This window comes from Prenolepis imparis, unplaced genomic scaffold (assembly GCF_030444845.1).
Source record: "Prenolepis imparis isolate NDT839.2.m4 unplaced genomic scaffold, iyPreImpa1.0 SCAF_3, whole genome shotgun sequence".
NCBI classification, from domain to species: domain Eukaryota; kingdom Metazoa; phylum Arthropoda; class Insecta; order Hymenoptera; family Formicidae; genus Prenolepis; species Prenolepis imparis.
Genome location: NW_028141161.1, coordinates 14478036 through 14502412, shown reverse-complemented (window position 1 = coordinate 14502412; position 24377 = coordinate 14478036). Strand labels below are relative to the sequence as shown.

The 24377-nt window shown below is 31.8% G+C and overlaps 3 protein-coding genes across 4 annotated transcripts in view; 1 reads left to right on the top strand and 2 right to left on the bottom strand.

The window, feature by feature from the left end:
• LOC145933995 (uncharacterized) overlaps positions 1–24377 on the top strand; it is a 157865-nt gene that overhangs the window by 2452 nt on the left and 131036 nt on the right. Inside the window, exons 2-3 of the mRNA XM_083034122.1 lie at positions 3824–4131; positions 4275–4321. Of these exons, the coding sequence (XP_082890248.1) occupies positions 4070–4131; positions 4275–4321 (109 nt within the window). The 5' untranslated portion in view covers positions 3824–4069. The remainder of the gene's footprint in view (positions 1–3823; positions 4132–4274; positions 4322–24377) is intronic.
• On the bottom strand, positions 7342–14389 carry Meng (serine/threonine-protein kinase meng-po). The gene is made up of 2 exons (XM_083033771.1): positions 14039–14389; positions 7342–10796 (listed from the first exon to the last, which is right to left on the bottom strand). The coding sequence occupies exon 2, from the start codon at positions 10794–10796 to the stop codon at positions 9627–9629; it is 1170 nt and encodes a 389-aa protein (XP_082889897.1). The 5' UTR covers positions 14039–14389; the 3' UTR covers positions 7342–9626.
• On the bottom strand, positions 20175–24126 carry LOC145933898 (uncharacterized). Of its 2 annotated transcripts, none has more exons than XM_083033929.1 (8): positions 24039–24126; positions 23837–23950; positions 23380–23627; positions 22011–23099; positions 21797–21913; positions 21474–21638; positions 21178–21354; positions 20175–20713 (listed from the first exon to the last, which is right to left on the bottom strand). In XM_083033929.1, exons 3-8 carry the CDS (start codon positions 23594–23596, stop codon positions 20559–20561), a joined length of 1920 nt encoding a protein of 639 aa, XP_082890055.1. In that variant the 5' UTR covers positions 23597–23627; positions 23837–23950; positions 24039–24126; the 3' UTR covers positions 20175–20558. The 2 variants fall into 2 exon arrangements, with proteins under 2 accessions (XP_082890055.1, XP_082890056.1); XM_083033930.1 differs by having other exon boundaries at positions 24055–24079.

The following is a 24377-nucleotide window of genomic DNA, read 5'->3' as shown; positions in this document are numbered from 1 at the left end:
TTTAAAAATATGTTATAGAAATTATAATAATAATGTTGTAAATAATATGTTATAATATACTTTAAACTCGAATAATATTTTATGACAGATATCAGCTGATAGCTATCAAAAATATTAATCGAGTTAAAAGAACTATAACATATTATTTAAAACATATTATTTTAATTTTTAAAATATATATTATTTTAAACTTTAATTAGCAAATTAACGCTTTAATCAGTTGTGTGTGATTTCTATAAAAAATTATTAATATATATATATATATTATATTTTAGATAATATGTTATAATACTTTAAATTTTAAATTCGATTAATATTTTTAACAGTTATCAGCTGATTTCTGTCAAAAATATTAATCAAATTTAAAGAATTATAACATATTATTTAAAACATTATTATTTTAATTTTTATACGAAATTATTATTTTAAATATTAATTAGCAAATTGACGATTTAATCAGCTGATATCTGTCAAAAATATTAATAAAGTAAAAATTTGCTAATTAAATTTTAAAATAATATGTTATAAAAATTAAAATATAGAAAGAAATATGTTGTAAATAATATGTTATAATACCTTATCTGCGATTAATATTTTTTGACAGAAATCAGCTGATATCTGTCAAAAATAATAATCGAGTTTTAAGTATTATACATAATAGAATTGACTTAACATGCCTTGTTTTAGAAAGGGATACAGATATTTATAATTATCTGTATCCCTTTCACTGAATATTCTTTCTTATAATATCACAGATTTTTTAATTAATTTAGGAACTTTTCTTTATTAAAATATTATAAAATATTATATCATTTATTTTGCATCTCTCTCTTTTTTCTCTTTCTCTACGTATTTTTAATGTTTTAAATATTATATATGATTGTAAATAAATTTTTTAAAATTAGAATTCTTTTTAAAATTAAAATAATATGTTATCAATTTTTTTTTCTTGAAGTTATTTTGTGAAAAGCATTTTATTTTTTCGCTTTTTTGTTATCTGCTGAAAATTATAGATGCGTTAATTTTCCTTAAATAATCAATTTGGCCGCAAAATTTGCAATCAAAGACTAATTGAACATAATTTTTATCTATAGTCCTGAAATATCTTAAAAATCGTATTGTATGCCTATAATCTGCACACATATAATTTTATAATTAATGCTACATTATAACATAAATAATTACTATTATTAGAATGGAATGAATAGTTTAATGTAATATAAATGAGAGTATCCCAGACAGAAGTTCATCTAATTCGAAATGTTGTCGATTTACTTTCTTCACACACAAATGCAACTTTTACGCTAAAGTTATCGACAAGCATGGAAATAGTGCCGATTATTTTCTTAATTATCGGAAATTGCATATACGTGTGTCTGTGTCGTCGATTCCGAAAATAACTCACGGAACGGGCATTCGTTCAGATTACTCCGGCGCTTTCAGATTTAAGACCGTTTCGAGATTAAGATTCGCGATAAAGGTCGACGCGCCGCGCGTTTTTATTAGAGCTGGCTAATTACGGCGCGAATTAAGAAAACCAGTTCTTCCCTTTTTCCTCTGCATTCGAGAGATACGGAGGTTTATTTGCGACATCTAATAAACGAGAGATGTGTCCTGCGTGTTCCAGCGCGCAATCGCGCGCATCCTCGTTCTTATCATCGCCACGTTTTTATAGATTGCATCCGCTCCAGGAAAGGCGTTTGAACCCAATGACGGGATGAACGACCTTTAGTCCTGTCTCTTTCTCTCGCAAACTCCTTTGCCCTCTCTCGCGTACATATACGTGAAAGCACCGGGGAGCGTTTTCTTTGACGTCAGAGGGCAATCATGCAACATCGTAAAGCGTACGCAGAACCCCACCGTCGAAATGCTCTGGGTGACTTCGTCGTAAATCCGCACGCCTACACGATTGGTAATTGTCCCGATCCCCTGAAAGATAAGTGCATCGAAAGTGGTTAGGTGATGAAGTCCTATAAAAACGAATTAAATAGATTAAAGCGAATAAAAGAAAATTTATCTTTTTATCAGAAAGTATAGATTAGTCCTAAATATAGCCATAATAAAAAATGTTGCTTGTGAAATTTCTCAATCTTTTAAATGTTTTACTTCTGATACATTATCACTATTTAATAGTGTAGCTAATTGATAAAATTAAAAATAAATTCTTTACTTTCAAATATTGGAATAAGAATAAGTAAATAGAAAAATGGTAAAACATAGAAATAAAGAATTGAATAAATATAAGGCAATTTCGAAGATTGAGTGGGATTCTCTAATTCTTCGCAGAATGAATTTTTATTAAATATTTAAATTTCAACGAGCTCTAGAAAGAGTGCGTCAGTGTCAAGAAAAATTAATTATTCATTGAAACTGATTAGTTGTGCACAGGCCACAAATTGGAGTGATACCAAGTAATTAAATAAATCTGACTTTTTATTAATGTTTTTTAATTCATCTATTTTTGGACAATAGATAAATAATAGAATATCTTAAAATAAATTATATTTGAAAATTTTCAAGAAAAAGATTCTTATTTTTCTTTAGCAATAATTCCTGAAAATTCAAATATTTCTCTTGACAAGCAAATTTGAATCTAGTAGGATTAAGGTGTTAAAATGTCGCTTCAGCTGATGCGCCGACGTGCACCGATACAAGTGGAACGTTATTCGTATGATGATGTATAAATAGGTTAGACGGTATGAAAATAGATACCGGGGCGTTGGACCGGAGGATCGATGACGATACTCATCCTCCGGTGGCGGCTTGCCCGACTTTATTTTTCATCAAGTAACCGCATTACGCGACTTGGTCGAGACAGCGCGTCTGGACGAAACGTCTGACACTATAACTTTTGTATTTTATATTTTTCAATATATAATATATTTCAGTTTTTTCCATACGATAAATTTAGCTCCCTTAACTCCGAATATTTATAATGTCATGCCATATACATATATCTCTTTTCTCATTCTTGTAATGTGCAAATAGGAAATTTTATAATTATTTCGTATGCTTTAACTTATGTGTATAAATGTATAAATTAAATTTGTTTCATTTTTTGGAAATCTCCATCTGTAACTTTATTAATATCAAAAGATAATGTCTTGATAATCATTATTCGATTATTGTACTTTTGGTTATCTATTTATATCTATGATATAAGCTAGTTGATCTATATACACACACGTACAGATGTAAATGTACAAATCAATTAGTTCTCTTTAATCATAAAATAAAATTAATTTTTAGACTTTAAAAAAACTTTTAAAAAGAACTAAAAAGTAAAGATATTCAACAATAAAATAAACTATTATATATATATACTATTTAATATACTATTATTTAATAGTACTAAAACAACACAAGCGCGCGCTACGCTTCGATTTTATGTTAAAAAGAATGATATTAAAAAAAAAAATAATATAAAGTTTGTTTAAATTCCATTAATATTTTTTCACAGAAATCAGTTGATTAAAGCGAGATAATTTGCTAATTAAATTTTAAAATAATATGGTAAAAAATTAAAATAGTAATATGTTTTAAATAATACGTTATAATACCTTATTCTTAATTAATATTTTTTGACAGAAATCAGCTCATAACTGTCTTAAAAATATTATAACATATTATTTAAAACATATTATTATTTTAATTTTTATAACATATTATTTTAAAAATTAATTAGCAAATTAACGCTTTAATCAGCTGATTCTGTCAAAAAATATTAATAAAGCGAAAATTTGCTACATGTTTTTGCTTAAATTTTAAAATAATAATATGTTATAAAAATTAAAATAGTAATATTTTATTTTATTTGTTACAGGTAGCATTGCTGATGAGCTGCGTACGAGTTTGACTGCGACATTTTCGAGTGTCGAACAGACGTTGATTCGTGTGATTGTAGTTTTCGCATCGTTTTTTTTTTTCATTACGCAATGTACGCGAAATACGCGTGCGATTCACGCGTCGCGTCGGGAGTGCCGTATAAAGTTTCGCACGTCGAGAGTGCCGTGTAAAGTGTCGGGCGATCATAATTATTCGTATTTTCGCGAGTGTCGTGAGTGCTACCATGGACCAAGAGAGGAGGAGGAGGCCCGGGGAGGCATCGGGCGACAAGGGGGCAACTGTGAGGTATGCAAAGTACCTAAAATTTTTTTCTAAACATTGAGATATTCGACCGTTTCCAGACTTTCAAAACACCCTGTACACACACATACACCCCCCCCCCCCACACACATGTATACACATATATAATTTGAATAATTTGTTTTCAGGATCAATGTGCTGTTTACTACAATTCCGCTATTGCACGCCGGTATCGGTGAGTGAGAAATTGTTTTTTTTCGATCGAGTTAAAAGTATTATAACATCCCTTTCTAAAAAAGGCATTTTCGCAAGTATTGTTGCATCTTTTTCGCGATGCTTATTTTGACTGTCTCGATTCGCATTGTACGTGCGAATTATATTCGTAGCATTGAGAAGCTGTCATCGCGAGAGTTAGTAGTTTGACAGTTTGTTCAAAATAAAATCAAATAAAATAATATGTTTGAAATAATATGTTATAATACTTTAAACTCGATTAATATTTTTGATAGTTACCAGTTGATTTAAAGTTGAGTAAAAAGACAGCAATTTTATAAATATATTCTTTTTAAAAAATTTTCTAATAAAAGAATGAATTTTACGTAAATAAAATGTTAAAAAATCAATTTTACTGAGCTTTTATTGAAATAGATAAAGAATAAATCGAAATAGTATAACGCGCGCGCGTGTTAAATAATCATATTATTTTGTTTGCTCATTTAATTTTAAGATAGATTTTTCGGTCGATGATTTCATTAATTTATCTTTGCTGATCTATTCGCTTTGTTGAATATGAAGCTTGATAAAAATTATATAAACAAATGTCAAAGTTTAATAGCAGCTGAAATGTCGTTCTCCCAATTCTTGCAAATGTTACACGTGCGCTTGCTGTTGACTTTTGCTTTAAAGTCGATCAATTGAATCTCTCGTCGTATGTTTTGTTACGATACGTTTAAACACCACAACTGTGTATGTACTTGATGTCCGCTTTGCGGAGATAACGTCCTGTCAAGTATCCAGTCGGTTTGACGCTTGTCAAAACAAGCCGCCGAGAATATATATTCACTATGTGGATGAAAATAGCGGTACACTGGTCCAAAATACACGTACATCGGAAGAAAGATGATGGAACGCGGGTGCATGTCGAGATGCATTCGTTTGATGCACGCACACCAGTGGCGTAACTAATGACCTGAAACACCCGGCATTGCCTGCGAAATTAAAACTGAAAACGAAAGAAAAAAAAAGAAACGAGAAATGCAGAATAAAGAGAAACAAAAAACTGGAAAAAGAAAGAAACGAATAAAAAAGAGTATTAACCATCATTTTTTTTCTTTTCTTTTAATGAAACGTCGTGCAAGAAAATTTTATCTTACCTTTTCGATTTATTCTTTTATCTTATATTATCACTTTTTTATCTGAGATATTATATATTATATTTTTATATAAAATCTTTTTTTCAATTGTATCACTAATAATGAACTAGCACTTTTTCTAAATATATTCTATTCTAAAAAATCCTTCCTAATTTTAAAATTTTATTTTACTCAGCTTTTATCAAAATAAGTATAAATATATGCTCATATTATTTTGTTTCCTCATCTTCGTTTTAACACAAATTTGTCGATCGATGATTTCATCAATTTATCTTTAGTGATCTACTATTATTAGTTATACGTTTATAACAGTTGAGTCTTCCACATATTAATATATTTAGATTGAAACATGTATTAGAACAAAAAATATATAATGAAGCAACCGGAAAGTGGGTCGAGGATGTGTCACAGAGCTTGTGGGCTACCTAGTAAAGATTAAATATGTAAAGATCTTAAAATATTTTTTGGAGTTATGTATCCGTGTGTCAACGAATATCAGAACGTTTCGCGCCAGGGACGATGAATTTATCTTGGCACTCTAGGGACTGAGGGAATGACGTCTAGGCGCACTTACATCGATCATCTTTTAAGAATGATAACGCGCAGATATAATTGATAGATCGGATGTAACAGCGCAATTAGGGCGTAATTAAAGGCGACGTTCTTAATATTGAAAATATATCGGGAAAATATATAGTCATCGAATATACATATATAAAGCCGTTGAAAATATAAAATTAATATTAAATCTTAATAAATTTTTTTTAATTAACTAAAAAATCTTTTTTAATTAACTAATTAAAAAAGAATAAATGTTAATTGAATAAAACGTATACATGAAAATCTTATTAAATATTGACAGGATATAATAAAACTATGCAGGATAAAAGCTTAAAGATACTTGCTTCTCTTGTATAGGTCGAAAAAAATTTTTAATGTTTTCGACCTTATATCAATTTAGATTGTTTTACGCGATCTCAAAAGATTGAAAAATTTTTGTATTTTAATAAAAATGTTCGTGGTCGTGTGCTCTTACTCCGGTATTAAGGTCGAACTAATAGAGAACTAATATAATTTTCACATAAATTAAAGCTGACTAATGGCCTCGCTAATGGCGCGAATATTCGCGTTTTTCGATGTTGCATGAACACAGAACGGTTGCAAATATCGGATGACGCGAATATTCGACTTGCGTAACACGTTGAAAATCGCTTGTAATCCAGAAATTATATGTCCGTCGATCTTTCTGCCAATTACTATGACGAGGTCACAAGCCGCGACAGAAGCGTGATTTATGTAACAATCCCGCCTGTTACATCGCGCATCTATTTGCTTCGATGGGGTGATTTCGGAAGAATGAGGGGTAGGAACGCGAGGGTTGTACATCGCTTTCAGCTGGCCCGGGTATCCAGGGTTCGTCGCCATAGCGACACCCGACCGATGGCAAACCACCCCGTTCTAGCTGGTTGTAAACCGCGTAGGTGTTACAGGTTGAAAGATTTGAGAGAGCGACGTGCTCTAATTAATCCACTGATTCGTAAATTCAATTTGAAGAATTAGAAGTTACATAAGTTATAATTTATTCAATGAATTTATGCGCTTGCGTAGAATATACATATATATATATATATATATGTATATGATTATATAGATGGTTACTTTTAATCTCGAAATCGTGTTTCAATAAAAAAAAATCTATTTTATTTATATAGGTTTATATGAGATGATTAATATTAATGCTTTTGATAATAAATATTAATAATGAATATTAAATAATATTATATAAAAAATTGTTAGCATTTAAATAAATGCTTATCTTAATTTTGAAATAGAATATGGAATCAAAATAAGAGTTGTGGAAAGAATTATATCTCGCTGTGTATCAATTATATACAATTTCAAGATTTATTTCAATATATACAAAACATTGCTTCGTATTAATGGAGGCCACGCACGTCGGCTTTTTCGCAAAAGTTACTTCATTCGTTACTTTATCTTGTCACTTATTGTTAGTCAAAATTCGGAACAAGAGGAACAGTACCAAGATAATAATGATTGTCCGAATGTTGTAGATAAGCGATAATGCTCGTCGTGCATGTTCCCATATTTAACGTACAAATATATAGAAATACGCGTTCGCATTATTCCAATTCTTAACGCGTTCTTTATACCGATCCTTACGACTATATATTTCATCTGGATAATAATCGGAATAACTTGCGGGAGACTTGGGAGGAGATCGATTTTCTATATCTGACAATAAGTCCGCGATAGGTAGAAATGTTCTTATTGATGTGATCTTATGTCAAAGAAATATCTCGTGAGTAGATAAAACTAAACGAATATATATATCTTTTTTCTCGCAGAATTTTTCTAATATTCAATCTTTACGGATTTCATGTACACGCAAAAATAATATTTATTTGTAGCATTGAAATGCAAGAATTGCACGTGATACATTTTCCCGTATTTCCCCATATAATTTATATAGTACTGAAGATTAATCTTGCTAAAATTATATGAAAATTATTCTAATATTATCTAATATTACAATTAAAATATGTAAATTTTGAGTTGTATATAAATTAATTCACATTCATCTGAACATGTACCAATCGCTGGAAGCAAGCGATGAATTTTGCCACTGATTCGCGCTTCATTGCGAAATGCCCGTTTTACGTGTCGTTATCCGTGAACGTTTTAATGCAGGATCGTTTGCGAAAGATTATTACAACTGGAATTGCAACGCGCATGCATTATTATGCTATGTTTATATCACCGTTACAAAGTGGCATAACTAATTGTACAAACGAAACTTCTACGCACTACACGATAAATTGCTACAAGAATATATGCGCATTATATTTTCCTAATGTTATATACGTACATATGTGTACATATATATATACATATATGTACATGTCTAGTGAATATAAATGTATATATATATTTATGTATATAAATATATTTACATTTGTATAATTTACATCTTGTCGTTAACGGTACTTCCGATAACCATCCATTTCGCATTATAATCTCTACAATATAATCTTTGCATTTTTTCTGCTATGATTGTTAAATTTTTCGGCATAACCGAAAAAATTGTTTTTTATTTCTGGACGAGAGAATTAGAAATTAAATATTGTAATAAAAATTTCGAGTCATATTTTGAAAGTTAGAGTGATCCATATTTATTCGGTTTACGTGGTGAAAAATTAATATTTTTCACATTGATTGTGCCGAATCTTATTAAATGGATTGTTTTCGAAAATGTAATCTACGCTACACATTTGGAGTTACGATCTCCAATTTGGGAATCCCTGGATTATACAGTCTTACATTTTTTATCTCTTGTCTAATGATCGAGATTATACCGTTATATAACGTGAACAGAAATAGAGATTTTGAATTATATGCAAAATATATTTTAAGTGGCTGTCTCTAACCTCGCGTCTAAGTCGCGCATAAGGCATCACTAAGACCATCGGTTTACCAGAACAACTGATTAACGCAAAAATCATTATGCACCGGCATTATTGTCTCTATAGTTAGTACACCAAGCTAATCTCCAGCTTGACACTACTCTTCGGTCAAGAAGCGGATTCTTTCTATACTTACAATTAGATACGTACATATCACATTTACACTTAATTGCTATCTTATGTCTCGAGAGACGCATATCTTATTTTATCCTCGAAGTTTCAAAACAGCATAAAAATACAAAGGATATCTAAACGACGTCGAAGAACGCTTCAAAGATTAGAAATGTCTTTTAGACATCATTATGATGTTTTTCAAACATTTACCTTGTTTTTTACTTTTCGGATTAGTTGTCGTTTTCAATATGCCGATATTATTTCACTATCTACAAGTATCATTGTCTTTCGAATTTTCTCTATGATCTCCATTTTTAATAATAAAGGAAGTTTTATTGATAATTGGTCCGCCTATAGCATTTCGACCCTGGAACAGGCTGTCGCTGGAACAAGGCCGCGTTCCGTTCTTTCGTGGAATTAATTTCGAACGAGCTCTTCGAAAAATGCCTTTTGTTTACACGCCTGATTATTTAGTACGTCTGTACGACACGTGAAAGCTGCCCATTCGGAACTTACTCGGCTCGTCCTGGGTGATCCGAAGGCACGGCTCGCTGCAGGTTCTCACCATCTCTCACATGTTCTCCGTGCTGAAGCCGCTGATCAGACCCGGCTCTATGTCCTCTATGTTGGATTCACACTGCATCACCCACTCCCATATCCTTTTGGTGACGACTTTTTGGTCCACCGTAGTCTCCAGGCCGTAACTATTTAGCAGTTTCCTCAGCTTGTTCTTGTTCTCGTCCACGTTGTTTCTGTCATCTAAAATAGTGTCCAGGTAGAGCAGGCTGTCGCCCCGTCTGGCGAGACTCTCGCTCACATCGACCGACGTCGATGTCGCGCTATGACTGATCTTGCTGATGCACCACGTATCTTTTAGATACTTGTTGATCTCAGTCACGTGCGGCCTCTTCTCCGGCTTGTGCTCGAATGCTCGTCTGAAGTATCGGAGTAGCCTAGGTGTGAATCGCCGGAAAGTAGGCGGAATCTTGGTGGTGCGTCGCTTTAGCCATCGTTGGAAAGCGGAGTAGTCCGGATCTTGGATTAGGTCGGCGCTTTGCCATGGCGGATTGCCGGTTAGACAAACAAAGAGAACGATGCCGAATTGCCAGCAGTCTGAGCTTCTTTTACAGGCGTACCTCTCGTTCTTGATGATCTCGTGGATCTCGGGCGGTTGAAACGGCACCCAGGCGCAACGGATCTTGTTCACCAGAGTGCCCTCGCGCCTCGTGCAACCGAAATCGCACAACTTGATCTTGCTCATATCCTGCGCGAATACTAGTACGTTTTCCAATTTTATATCACGATGGGTCAACTGCTTTGAATGAATAAAATCGAGAGCCGAAGCAAGCTGCCCGGCGATCCTTTTACACGCGTCTTCGTTAAGTCCGCCGGCTTTCACATTGCCGGCGAGGTCGCCGTAGAGTGCGTATTCCTGCGCGAAAACGAAATATTTCTCTGCCTTGAAAGCGACGGCGTACGAAGAGAGTATATTTGGATGCGGGCTCAGGTGGTACGAATAATGGAATTCTCGAAAAAAATCCTTCTCCGACGTGAGTTCTTGATGAACTGCCTTTAGAACTACCCTTGTTTGAGTGGCTCTGTGCATTGCCAATAAAACCTTCGCAAAACTACCCTCACCCAGAGTCTTTTCCACATTGTATTCTTTCGAAAGATCTAACTCTTCGAGAGGTACCTCCTGCACCCTGTGGATGCCCGACTCTTTCTTTTCGTGCAGCTTCATCTGGAAAAAAAGAAAAAAAATACATTATTTTTGATACATGGTTTTTTTTACTTTTTGCTCAATTATAATGTAACTGAATATAGTGAACGATTTTTAAGTGTCTCGCACAGAATTTAATGCAAAAGTATATTTTATGACCAGTAATATCTTATATATATACATATATATAAATCATATTTTATTATAATTAAATATATAATCATAATTATAATTATTTAATTTTGTATTTAAATATTTTTTTTATTTTGATTGCGTGTATGATTAATTTAATCGCATTGCTATTTTAATATATTTTAATGTATTTTCATTATAAAGAAACTTTTTATTTATTATTTTCGTTATGTGGACCGTCTCCTTCCGTTAAATGCGGAAATTAGAACTTCATCTGTCGGAAATACGTCTACGTTGATTTTATACTTGGGTAATGCTTTGTCGAAGAAATATCATCGTCTCGTTCTGTAGGTACAATAAATCTCAGACATATATAAACGCCTACGATTGTCAATATGACGAGAACGGTCACATATTCTATAGAGTGTTCCCACGCTTCCTTCCGCAAAAAGATAAGATTCACGCCTCTCTGATCGTACAACGTGCGTCCCAGTTCATAAATAGCGTATAGATCAATCGCAGTTCTGAAATATGATATTGCGAACACGTGCCACTTGATATCGTGCAATGTAGAGAGATTGTTAGAAAAATGATTGTTTCAATAGGGAAGGGAGATAATAATTTTTCAAATAAAAATTCAATTTTTTGAAGTCTTTTTCTGAAAAGAAAGAAAAATTATAAAATATCGGATATTTTTGATAATTTTTACGGATCAAACTTTGATAAAATAAATAATTAAACTTTATTTTTTTAATAACAATAAAAAGTGGAATTATTTTTTAGCGAATATTTATTTTTACGAGTATAAATTTAATTTTCTAGTTAATAACAAGGACACTTAAAATTGGGTGTAAAAAATCTGTAAGATAAATTGACGCGTATAATTCAAGTTTTGATGAAAAAGTTTCGATTTTAGATTGATTCAAGAAATTTATAGATGAAAGCAAGTACATGCTGGAAATCTCATACTGTATATGCAATGGAAATCGTGTATTTTCGCCATTAAAGTGTCTAAAACGGTATGAAAATCGTCGAATTTATCGATTATTATTGCATAACGGCAATATTATAGGCAGACATTGATCTATCTAACAATTAGTCTTCACGCGCTTTTTGAGACTCCGTTTCTCTTCCAGCCTCCAATCTCGCACGTGCGTCATCGCGCGCCGCGTTGCATCTGCTCTCTCGTGTAAACTCGCGATCGAGTGTTATGTTTGCGCTCGAATTTATGATCGCGCATCTCGTGAATCGATAATTTGGACGGCAATACGCGGGTAGGATTTTTGGAACGACGCCACCAGGGATAGTAATCTTCGCTTTGTACGCATACACCACGTTGCGGTTTCTCCGCCGTTCTCATCGGGCAGAGTTGCACTCTCACGGTGCTACGGAGAATCGGGCCGGAGGGTAGCTGGATGAACCCAGGACATTTAGGCCCCCTCACTAGATCAATAGCAAGGACCGCTCGAGCAACGCCTGAGCTTGATCGACATTAAACTCCGAAACTTTCTTTCGGTCCGATCAGATTTCCATCGGATTTTGTCTGCATTCGTCGATTTATCGTCTAATTTTTTGCACAGGTTAAATGCATAGCAAAATCGAGTGAATAGGAGAAGAGAGATATGACAAATAGATAATTTTCTTTATCTTGGACTCGCTTAAATACGCTTCAAAACTTAATTTATTTATCTAATGACATTAAAATATAATTTGCACGAATAAAAGCTATAGATCGATACACACTCATACATAAATGACTAATTTCTTGCTTACATAGGACAACATAATTTTTACCTGTATTTCTGCGTACTATTTGTTATTCCAATATGTTAAAACTAATCTAGGAATAAAAATATGCATATTTCTAATTTCTAGACATTTTAAAAAAGAATATAAAGCAATTCAAAGGCTAAGTTATATTTAAATTGTATTTTTAATAATTTAAAGGAATCGTTTATTATAGCACAAATCATTAAGTAGACATTTAAATTACATGAAAACAAATATACATTCGTTCGACGATAAAAATGTACCTATCCACTTTGGATCGTTCCATAAATTTCTGGAAATTCGAGACAGCGTAAATGTCATCACCTGACGAAACGAATGCAATATAAAGCGAACGGATTTCGTGGGTGGCATTCATAAATATATATTTTAATAATGTAAGACAGCGGCAACCTCTCTTTTTCACTTTAATTATTAACAAAGTGGATGGGGAAATTACGTGTTCTTGATTCTTACGTAGGACTATTATATTCTTCTGTATATGTCGCACGTATTTAAATTTACATTTCGTGCGTCATGACTTTAATTTCGACACATTGCAGCTATATATCGTTTTTTTTTTGTGCATTGTTTTGTGTCACGGTTATTTTTTCATATTACCACCGGTTCTGACCGGCTCATTCTGACAAGCCTCAGAGATGCAGGTATATTTAGCATTTATGTTTACTGGGTACTCTATTTTAATACACATGAGAAGTTAGTAGCGTTATATTTTGGCGTGCGTGCGTGCGTACGTGCATGTCGTGCGTTTAATGAGACAGTTTAGCAGACACGCGTATGTAGAGATAGACAATGGACAACGCACTGCAAGTGCCGTAGAAATCTTCCAATGTGTTAACTCCTTAACACATTAGATAAAAGTCATAGAAATGTGTGTCGATTATGATATTATAGCTTATTAGAAAGCTATCAGTTCTATATCATTATTATTGTTCGATATGAATTTAATTTAATCTAAATTATCAAGTATAGTATAATATTGAATTTGCTTTATTTTTATAATGTACGTCTTTAATCCTCAGCAAATATCATATATAATCTGTTAGAATTTTACAATATAAAAAAATTAATGTAATTAATAGTCAAATATAAAAAACTCGTACATACGTGTTTTAATTGAAAAAAATTGTTTTCTTATAAATTTCAACATTAATAAATTTTCTTATTGAAATTATATAGGACCCCACAGTATCAAAAGCTTAATAAGATTTTTAACTATTGAGAAGTATTAAATATTGAAGTATTAAGATTTAAAAATCGTTACTAACAGTTTGTGTACAATTGCACATATAAAATTTATACAGAGACACTTGTAGAGAAGTAATAATATGACAGATACGTACCACGATAGTAAAATCCGTTTGACGTTCGGGAAAAATGTGCACACTGCGATCAATGTCAATAAATATGCGTGTATTAAATCACTTTCTTACTCGATTAAATTTTAATTAGCACGTTTCTCTTCTACATTTTTATATCACGACACGTCTTCGCAGCACACGCGTGTGTCAGATGATCACAGATCTCACAAACGTCGAATGAAGAAGTCAGCGCGTGTCGCAAGAATTTATGTCAATCGTGTCCACTGACAATTTCGGAGCAGGTGTCATTTGAGAGACAAGCACAGAAATAGAGACTCGAGTGACAAGAGATATCGACGCGATGGCGCCCGGTGGTTTTCCGTGGTTCGCGTATCTCAAACGTCTGGAGCGTCGTGACGCCCCGCGTCGCTTTTATAGACCCGGCTGGGAAATGCGCAGACGTGGATTGTAAAAGGGTGCGGGATTACGCGACGACGTCAACTAATGTAAGGTACATGGAGAGAATTTTACAGTACAAATTACGCGAAAAATGTATTTTTTTACAACATTTATTATAAAGTTGGAAAACATATAATGACATTAAAATAATTATTATTATAAAAATTATAAATTATGCGTTTGTTTTATTATTTGTTAACGATTATGTATTTGTTTGTTCATCAAAATATTTGAATAATCACAATACTCCTTTGTAAAATACAATAGATATATAATAGGTATATAATATTATTGAATAAAAATATTAATTAATAAAATAGTAATTTCTCTTATATACGTATTAATGTGTTCTACGATTTAAAAAATTATACTGTAATTTTTACCGTAATATTTTCTCCGTGCAAAACAAGCGTAACTCTGCGTCACACAGTTGCTTTTTTTAACGAAAGTATTACATGCACGAGTCGACGAGTCGCGTCAAGATGAACACCCCGTTGAACAGGAAGAGCTACCCGGAACGAGATTCACCGCATAATTTTTCTATATGCCGTCATTGATCGGTTTACGCGATGCAATATATTCTCAACCATGAATTGCCATGATTACGTTTAGATAAAAGTACCATTTCGAATTGAATTGCCAATTCGAATCTATTTTGAATCGACTTTACTGATCATAAAAAGATGTAGCAAGATAACAATCGAAAAGCAAATCGAATAAAAGAAATTAAACCTTTAATTTCTTTTTTAAAAATTATATTTGTGCTAAGTCGTGCGTACTCGTTAATTATCTGCAATCAAATATGTTGCTCGTACGCGTTCAATGATAGCGCATTCTCGAGATTTAGGAACAAGGACTCAATAACTATTCGTGAGTAATAAGAATTCCTATGTGAGCGAAAACGATGTGTGCAATAATAAGAGAGGTCTTGCAGAATTTGGGTTCGATTTTGAATGACATTATTTTCTATTTTTTTAGAAATAGATAAAACGATATAATATATCCGTGTTTTATTTTTTTATATCACTCTTTATTGCGTCTGCCTGTGACTTTTGCAGCATAAAGCCATTTCGGTACCGCTCGAATCTGCAAAGTATATTTTTGTATTTGCACGAATGGATTATTGACATGGATCGACTTAAAGTGGATTTATTGACTTTCTGCCACCAGTTTAATATTCCAACTTCCACGAATATAGAGCCAAATAAAAAAAAAAAAGGAAACGCCACATGGTTCTGCGTTCCAGCTTTTTGCTTTTCTTATATATTTATTATAATATTTTGCCTCTATCTATGCTATTGCAATATAAGAAATATTTAATTATTATTACCATAAAAAATAATCTAAAATAGAGGGTTGAAATATTTTAAATTTATCATAAATTTCTTATACGTTTTCTGTGACTTTGTTCTATCCGATATTATTTTCTTAAATTCACGACGGACGCTGTTAAATAATGCAGATTACGCGTTCATCATGAATCCGATTTTACACCTGAAAGTATTTTTAAAATGTATGTCAAGTATACGAAGTCCATAGAGGTGTTCGACTGTATACCACAGCCGGATATTAAAGATATAAATAAGAGAAACGGTCGCGCAATGGAAGTGCAAGTGCGAATTATTGTGTAATCATCGCAAATCGGCACGCAATTACAATTAGTTCGCGAATTATGCGAAAAACTTTGACGTTGGCGAGTTTCGAGGAACGGAAAGAATCTAGAATAAATGGGAAACATGTTGGCGTCATCAAACTTATACATTTGCATGTATACGCATTATATCTAGATATAAGTCTTCTGGGACAGCAGGCGCATAATTGATTTATGGATCCCGTGACAATCGCGTGTGCCTTTTAGAAACAGAATATAAGCGTAAATATGTCGAACTTGGTAGTGTAAATTTTATTTTACGTTTATATATATCTATCTTCAACTATAATTAGATTAGAGTTTTTCGTAGACACAGCTATTGTCTATTTTGCGTGAGACCACTAACATATTCATATAGAACACGTCTAAGTATGCTTGCCAAACAGACACTGAACTTTGAGAGAATTTATTATTCGCGGAAGGCTTCTACCTACGATCATTTTTCTACGAATGCCATATTTGTTATCTAACGATGATCTGAAGCTTACAGGAAGAAGTATTAAAATAATTTATCCAACTTCATGTATCTCTCATTATATTCCAGTGAAACAACAATTTTTGCTAAGAGTATATTTCGCCTCACTGTTGAATAAACAAAAGTATACGAGACACTCTATTAAGGTAGCTATTTCTTGAAGAGCTCTTAAACAGAGTGTAGAGTGTCGACTGAAAAGGGAATCGTGACAAAGAAGAAGATAGAGAGAAAGAAAATAGCGTGAGCAGAAGAATGGAAAAGGAGAAAGAAATATATAAGGGTGGTTTCGACGAAGAGGATTTACCTTCATCGACGCATATGCATCTTCATACTCCACCTACGCAAAGGCAGTACAAATACACTTGGTACACATCAAGATCGCCCACGTGCGACTCCGCACGAGTGTAACTCGATTGCACACGCACACACGCAACGTTTAATATGATGCAACGCGAATAAAATGCGAGTAAAAAGAAAAAGAGAAGCAAGAACGAAAGAGTTGTCACTGCGACTGAATCGAATATACATATTTATCGAATTTACCGCAGCGCGAAATATGGTTGACGAAACATCTATATTAGAAAACTCTGAGATCTTTACCGCAAATAATAGCGCGCGGATGCTTCTTCATTCCTCGACATCTATCACCCATTTCGTCGTGTGCCACTTTTACTGAATTTAAAATCGAGGCTTTTCCTAGAAAAAATTTTAACATTAATTGAAACATTATTACCTATTGTAATTTAAAGATTTCTTACGTTTCTATTTTCAAGTATTCTAATTTTTAAAATAAGATTTGACACAAAGAAGTCTGAATAATCTGGTATGATGCAAATGACCAAAAATAAATAAAGATAATAATACTCGGAATAATTCCTACCAGAATTCAATGATTCGTTAGTTTTCAGAAGAAGCCAATGATGACTTCAGGAAACACTGACAATGAGATCAACCGAGAATATCTGAATAACTAATTCTCATTATATGTATACACGTTGAAATACGTTGTACAAATGATAAAAAAATTTCGCGATATTGGGTGGGACAAGAATGAACATATATTGTAGAATTTATAAATTATTAAATATAAATTCATAAATATATATAATATATGATAATATATGATAAATAAAAGAAAGGAGAGAAAATAACAAATTTATAATATTACATAATATAAATATATTAAACTATTATTTAAATTATAAATTATAAATTAATTAATTATAATTTTTATTATCGCAAAATACCATCACGCAGCAATTTGCATTTTAATCTTAGAACATAAAAAAAAAATTGAATAAGTAAATTTTCCGTTTCCAAATGCTTTGTTCAATGTTTTTTGGCGATGGATTTTAACAATTTTTAGATTAGTTTCTTCGTACCTTTATTTTGAACTTTTGATTCTGAGAGATTTCGCAATACGTTCGCAGTTTTTGCCATCTCGGAAAATTGGTTTAACTTTGGCTTGGCTTAAATATGCTAGGACGTTTTTGTTTTCACCGTGATTGCCTCGCGCACAACCATTACAATAAACAAAAGTGCATGTCAACTAACAATAAGAAATGTGATTCTGTGAAATTACCATACATTGATTTTCAGTTATTTTCTCTTTCTGATAACATTGATTTTTTGCTGCTTTCTTTAAACTGTTTATCTGTTTCCATTGATTTATTGACAAATGCAATGTAGTTCTAGATACACATTTTTTCTTTATTTTCCAGACTAATTTTGGTTATCGTTTTACTCTGATTGGCAATTTCCGTTTATTCCATTTATTTATTGTATCTTTTATCATAAATTGTTAGAAAATAACTTCTAATTCCAATTGTAAACTTTTAATTCTGTTATTATTAATTTAATTTAATTTATCATATTTGTATTATTCATATACCTACAATTCCAAACTTTAGCAATTTAACAAAAAAATTATTTTTATTACAATTATACGTTTACTATTTTGAATTATCAAATATATATATTATAGTTTGATTCGCGGACAAGAAAAAAAATCAAGACAAAAAACGCAAATATTGTTTTGCCGCGGATAACATTGGCAATATGTAAGAACACATAAGACGAACAAATATTTTCATTTTACTGCGACAGTTTGTTATTCTTACTCTTATCTTTGTGATTCTCTTTCTGCGTGTACGTGCTACTGCTAAATTCGTAAAATCATATTTCTCTAACAATTTTATAATTAAAAATTTCCAATTTTTATTTTTTTTTCCAGATTCCTTGTTTGTTAATGAAAGAATTGTTTGTGTAAAGATTTAATTTATATTAATAAAATTTTTTAACAATATATAGAAAAAAATGTAAATTTTATATTACAAGATGCAATAGTTTTGATATAAGATGCTTAATTTTTTGAAACAATATTTACGTATTGTTATGAGATTTTTGATAAATCTTAAACACAAAATTTCGTATTCAAGGGAAAAGTCAATCAGTTTTTATTCTCTGTCAAAACATTCATAGAACTAAGAAATTCATCGAAAAACTTGACAAATGAAAAATTATAACTATTTTCTCTTGTGAGTTATTCTATATTTTATATTTTTTTAAGCAAATTATAGAATATTATCATTAAACATTGCGATAAAAAAATAGTAGAAAATAAATATATATAAAATTCTTAGTCTACTGCAAAGATCCGAGAAATAAGAAAATATTTTATTTATTTCTCTAAGTTTTTCCTTCAATTTATTATAATTATGATTTATCTCGTGTTTCCATGATCCACGTAATAATTCTAAAATTAGTGATTTCTAAAATTAATGATCTTAGTGATTAATTTTTAAGTAATATTTCTAGAAAGAAAGGAAGGACAAGAAATACAAGAATTTGCGTTCGATAATGTTTAGATATAAACTCACGAGACGTGACACAACATTTGACACTTTTTATATTGCGCAATAGTTACTTCGCATTTGTGAGGATGACAAGCGACGTATCAACGTCAGATTATTGTCTCGGAGAAAAGAGCAAACATACGGTTCATGCTTACTTACCTTAACATCGGTAGTGTGCGTCAAACTGTCTATTTTTAGTCTTCTCTGTTTTCAGTTAGAACGTTAAGAAAAAATACGGCAGCGCATAAAGCAGGTGCCGAAACGCCGCGAATAGTAACAAGGGGGGCAGAGAAACGATGAGATGAATTCAAAAGTCGCGATGTACGCATTATTTTAATACGTTTGATCGAATGTGCTATACAATGAGTTCATCGTTTCCACTCGAGGGTCGTTCAAACCGTATTTTGTATAAGGGTAGTCACGAATCTTCCATGTAATAAGACCTTCTGATATTTAATGGCGACTTGTTCTGAACAAAACTGTCGAAACCTTAAAAGTTTGTAAATTATGAGCAATTAAAAATGAAAAGTTTCTTGTGCATACTTTAGAGACTATGCTAATAAAATCGAGAAAATATTATATTATAAATCGCCGCAAGTAGAATTGGAAATACTCGTATCGAAATATTGAATCGCATTTCTGAAAATGAATACAGTATATTAAAAATGAAGATAGATTATATAGTATTTCTATATTTATCTCGCGTTGTAAAATAAAAAACGCAATGCATGGGGTTAATTTTTATTTTATTAAATTTTATTAAATTATTACAACGCAACTTTGCACGTGTGAATCTTTTTATATCTTGCCGAAGATCAGTCAGACATTCATTTAAATTCATGCTTTTTAACTAAACTAAAACTAAACTATAAACTAAACTATATAATTATTATTTATTATTACAAACATAAATTATAAATAAAATAAATATAAAAATTATTATATATATATCAGAGCAATAAAATTTTTTTGAATTATTATATTAAAATAAAATTAAGATTTTTTTCACATGCCATTTTCATATTGAATATTATTTTTTTTATAATTTTTGTATCAATGCGAGATTTACTCTTACTTTTTGTTTTTGTTCTTGTCTCCGCGGCACTATTTTCACTATCAAATCTAATAATCAGAATCACATGAATCTTCGGTAGAATCATCGCTCGTGGAACGCTCGCATTCTGTACAGTCACAGTTGGTCGAGCATGAGGATCCGGAGTCGGAAGAATATGACGAAGTCTCAGAGTAATCGCTGCTAGAATCTGACTCGCTGCTTTCTATAAGAGAGAGAGAGAAAAAAAGAAATGAAAGATTAGTTTCGGAAATATCGCGAATTTGGGACACAACAGTGTGACTCTCGTATGCGAATTCTCGGTAGAATCTATCAAATCGTTGGACAAGAGTTTGTAAAAATTGCTGTGGTGAAAATTAATCGTAGTAGTATTCTTTAAATTAATTTACGACGCATGTATCTAATAGCAGATCGACAAAATCTTGATTTTATTTGATTGAATTTTTATCATGATGCACCATTAAATTCTGCCATAATGTTAAAAGTTAATTAAATGAATAATTAACATGATAATTAATATAAATGATATCAAATAAATAGTTTGCAAAACATAATAATAATATTTCAATTATTAAAAATAATGTTACAATTATAATAATATTTATAAATAAAGCATTTGGAATACATTAGAGAATTCGATCGATATTAAAATTGCAGAAGCCTTTTTACCTAAATCATATTTGATGCATTCTATTTTTTTCTTGACATCTGATATTTTATGACTAAGCTTGCCCATAGCTTTTGCTGCCTTTATATTTTTTTCACGTTCTTTTTTTTCTTCTTGTTCTACAGCTTTCAGTTGTTTAATCAATTGTTGTTTAAGTTCGTAATTTCCCACACACTCTTCTAAAAAGTGTCATTATAATTATTAATTAATGTTAATTGTTGGAAATAGCGTTTGTGTGTGTGTGTGTGTGTGTGTATCGATATATTTTAAATATAAAATATTTTGGATCTTCTCTTACTTTTACATTGACTTGTGGATTGATTTTTGCATTGACATTTATTGCATTGACATTTATTTTCCGCGTTATTTTTTAATGATTTGCGAGACTTATTTGATGTAGCACTTTTTTGCAATTTGTTTTTAGATTTTTCTAGCTTTTTTGATTCGTTAGAAATATTTTTGCCTGGAAAATATATATAATTATCATAAAAAATAGAGAAAAAATGTATTCTATTACTAAAAAGCTTTATGCAATCTAAAGAAAACGTTATTATTATCAAAATAAAATATTATAGAAGAATGGAGGACAAATAATTTAAATACTTTATTTAATATACTTGCATTGCATTTTTTGCTGCTTTGCTTTCTTTTTCGACGCATTATGATTCTCTTTTTTACATTCCAATATGTTTCCTTCCATATTCGTTGTTTCCTCTTTATTAGACATATTTTCATTATCTAAAGAACATGTGCTTATTATAAAAAAATATGCGAAATGCTAGTAAATGCTAGAAATTAATAAAAAAAATATAATCAATATTTTATTTAACTTCACCTTGACAATGCTCGATCTCTTTCGCGTTCTTCTTCGATGTTTTTGTGCTTTGTTTTTTTTCTTTGAGTTTGACATATTTCTTCGGTTTATTTTCAGTTTCTCTTGTCTTCAGTTTTTTTTTCTTTTTTTCCTCGGTCGATTTTTCGTCTTTTACCGTTTTTTTTACTGTTCTAGGAGATTTTTGGGGCGTGCTTGTTTTTGGTCGATTTATGTCGATCGTATTCGTCGATACCTCCTTCATAATTCTTTTTCTGATTGAGTCGTTAAGGGCAATCTCTTTGACACTGGATGCTGAAGTTTTTCGAACTGCTTTTTTCACATCATCACTACTATGTTGAAGACTTTCTCGCGGAGACGTTTTTTCTATCGCCTTGGAAATCGCTTTCTCTCTTGTCTCAACTTTGGATTTGGGCACGAGAATATCGCTATGCAGATCTGAAAAAGACCCTTCAGAATTTGTTATCAAATCCTCGATTGCGGATTTTATGTCGATCATATTCCTTGCCTCCTTCATAATTGTTTTTCTGATTGAGTCGTTAAGGGCAATCTTTTTGACACTGGATTCTGAAGTTTTTCGAACTGCTTTTTTCACATCATCACTACTATGTTGAAGACTTTCTCGCGGAGACGTTTTTTCTTTCGCCTTGGAAATCGCTTTCTCTCTTGTCTCAACTTTGGATTTGGGCACGAGGATATCGCTATGCACATCTGAAGAAGACCCTTCAGAATTTATTGTTATCAAATCCTCGATTGCGGATTTTATGGCAATTATATTCCTTGCCTCCTTCATAATTGTTTTTCTGGTTGAGTCGTGAACGGCAATCTCTTTGACACTGGATTCTGAAGTTTTTCGAACTGCTTTTTTCATATCATCACTACTATGTTGAAGACTTTCTCGCGGAGACGTTTTTTCTATCGCCTTGGAAGCTCGTTTTGTTGAAGTCGCTTTCTTTCTTGTCTCAACTTTGGATTTCGGCACGGAGGTATCGCTGTGCATATTTGAAGAAGATCCTTCAGAATTTGTTATCGAATCCTCCGTCGTGGATTTTTCCGTCGATTTTTTCCGACTCTTTTTCGGAACTTTCTGATCTAAAAAGATATTTTATTAATATTGTATTTAATAAATTACGAAAAAATAATTTTGTATTCATATATCTATTTAATATATATAAAATAATATTCTCATGTATGTAGTCTCAGTTATTTAACTTTATTCTTATTATAAGTTTAGTCACACAAGCTTTGATAGTATTTGACAACGATTATATTATTCGGTAATTTCAAAAATTGATCAAAAAAATCTATAATAAAATTATTATAAAAGAGAGGTTTTGAGACGTCTTGTATGATATCTCGTTGTAATTCTCACCTGCTTTTAATGTCTTTTCTTGCGTAATTATTTCATCGAATTCGGTCAACACATTTTGTATACGAGCGACGTCACTGTCTTCGATTTCCTCGGTGTTTTTATAAGACTCGGATTGTAGAACATGTTCAATGTAATCTTCGATAGTATCATCTCCACCACAAAATGATAATGCGGATCTTCTTTGCACATTTTTACTTTTACTCGTGTTACGACTCATATTTGGCAATCAGCACTTTTTAAGAAGTATTCTGTGAAAATCAATAACATATATATATCTTTCTTACAATATATAGTTGAGAATTGACGTAGCACGTCCTTTACGATGTCTTCGTAATTATAATTCCGATATGTCAACGATTATCCGGCGAGAGATTTCGAACAAAATTGATTTATTAATAATACTGATTTATATTTTTCCAATTTCAAGAAATCAGAAAAGTAAAATTGACTCACTTACCTGTATTACAAAAATTGTCAGATTATCTTCTCGTCTTTTTCTTAGATCGCGATTTCTATATGACCCTGTCTTGAACGTGCGATAAACGTATTACTTAAAGTATGTCCATTTTCTCTGTAAAAATATTGAGAATAAAGAAAGTAACATACACACGTCACATATTCTCAAACGCGAAATAATAACGCAAAGAAATGTTAATCACCATGAGAATTACGAACCGCACATATATACTAATTATAAGCTTTACAGTCAAGTACGTTCGAGGAATACTGATCGAATTTTGAATTGTGTTTATAAGACCTGCTCTACTAACTATAGTTCAGGCTTCCCTGTTTTTTCTTCCATTGGAGCGGGGCATACTGTTTTGGGACATGTATTGTAGCATGTTGACTGTATATAGGGACTGGAAGGGTCAGAGAGGAAAGACGGGAAGAGACAGTCGCGCGAAGAGGTGACACATTCCCCTCTTCGCATGCTTCGTGGATATTTACAGGACCAGGCCTTTATACGAATTTTAACCTTCTCAGATCCTTGCCAAAAA

Bases quoted from the DNA above. Each gene is read 5' to 3' on its own strand.
- Meng (XM_083033771.1), bottom strand. From the start codon at position 10,796: ATGAAGCTGCACGAAAAGAAAGAGTCGGGCATCCACAGGGTGCAGGAG.
- LOC145933898 (XM_083033929.1), bottom strand. From the start codon at position 23,596: ATGAGTCGTAACACGAGTAAAAGTAAAAATGTGCAAAGAAGATCCGCA. The intron at 21,639-21,796 runs GCAAGTATATTA...TATATTTTCCAG, and splicing joins AAAGCAGCAAAAAATGCAAT to GCAAAAATATTTCTAACGAA. The intron at 20,714-21,177 runs GTAAAAAGGCTT...TCTCTCTTATAG, and splicing joins ATGCATCAAATATGATTTAG to AAAGCAGCGAGTCAGATTCT.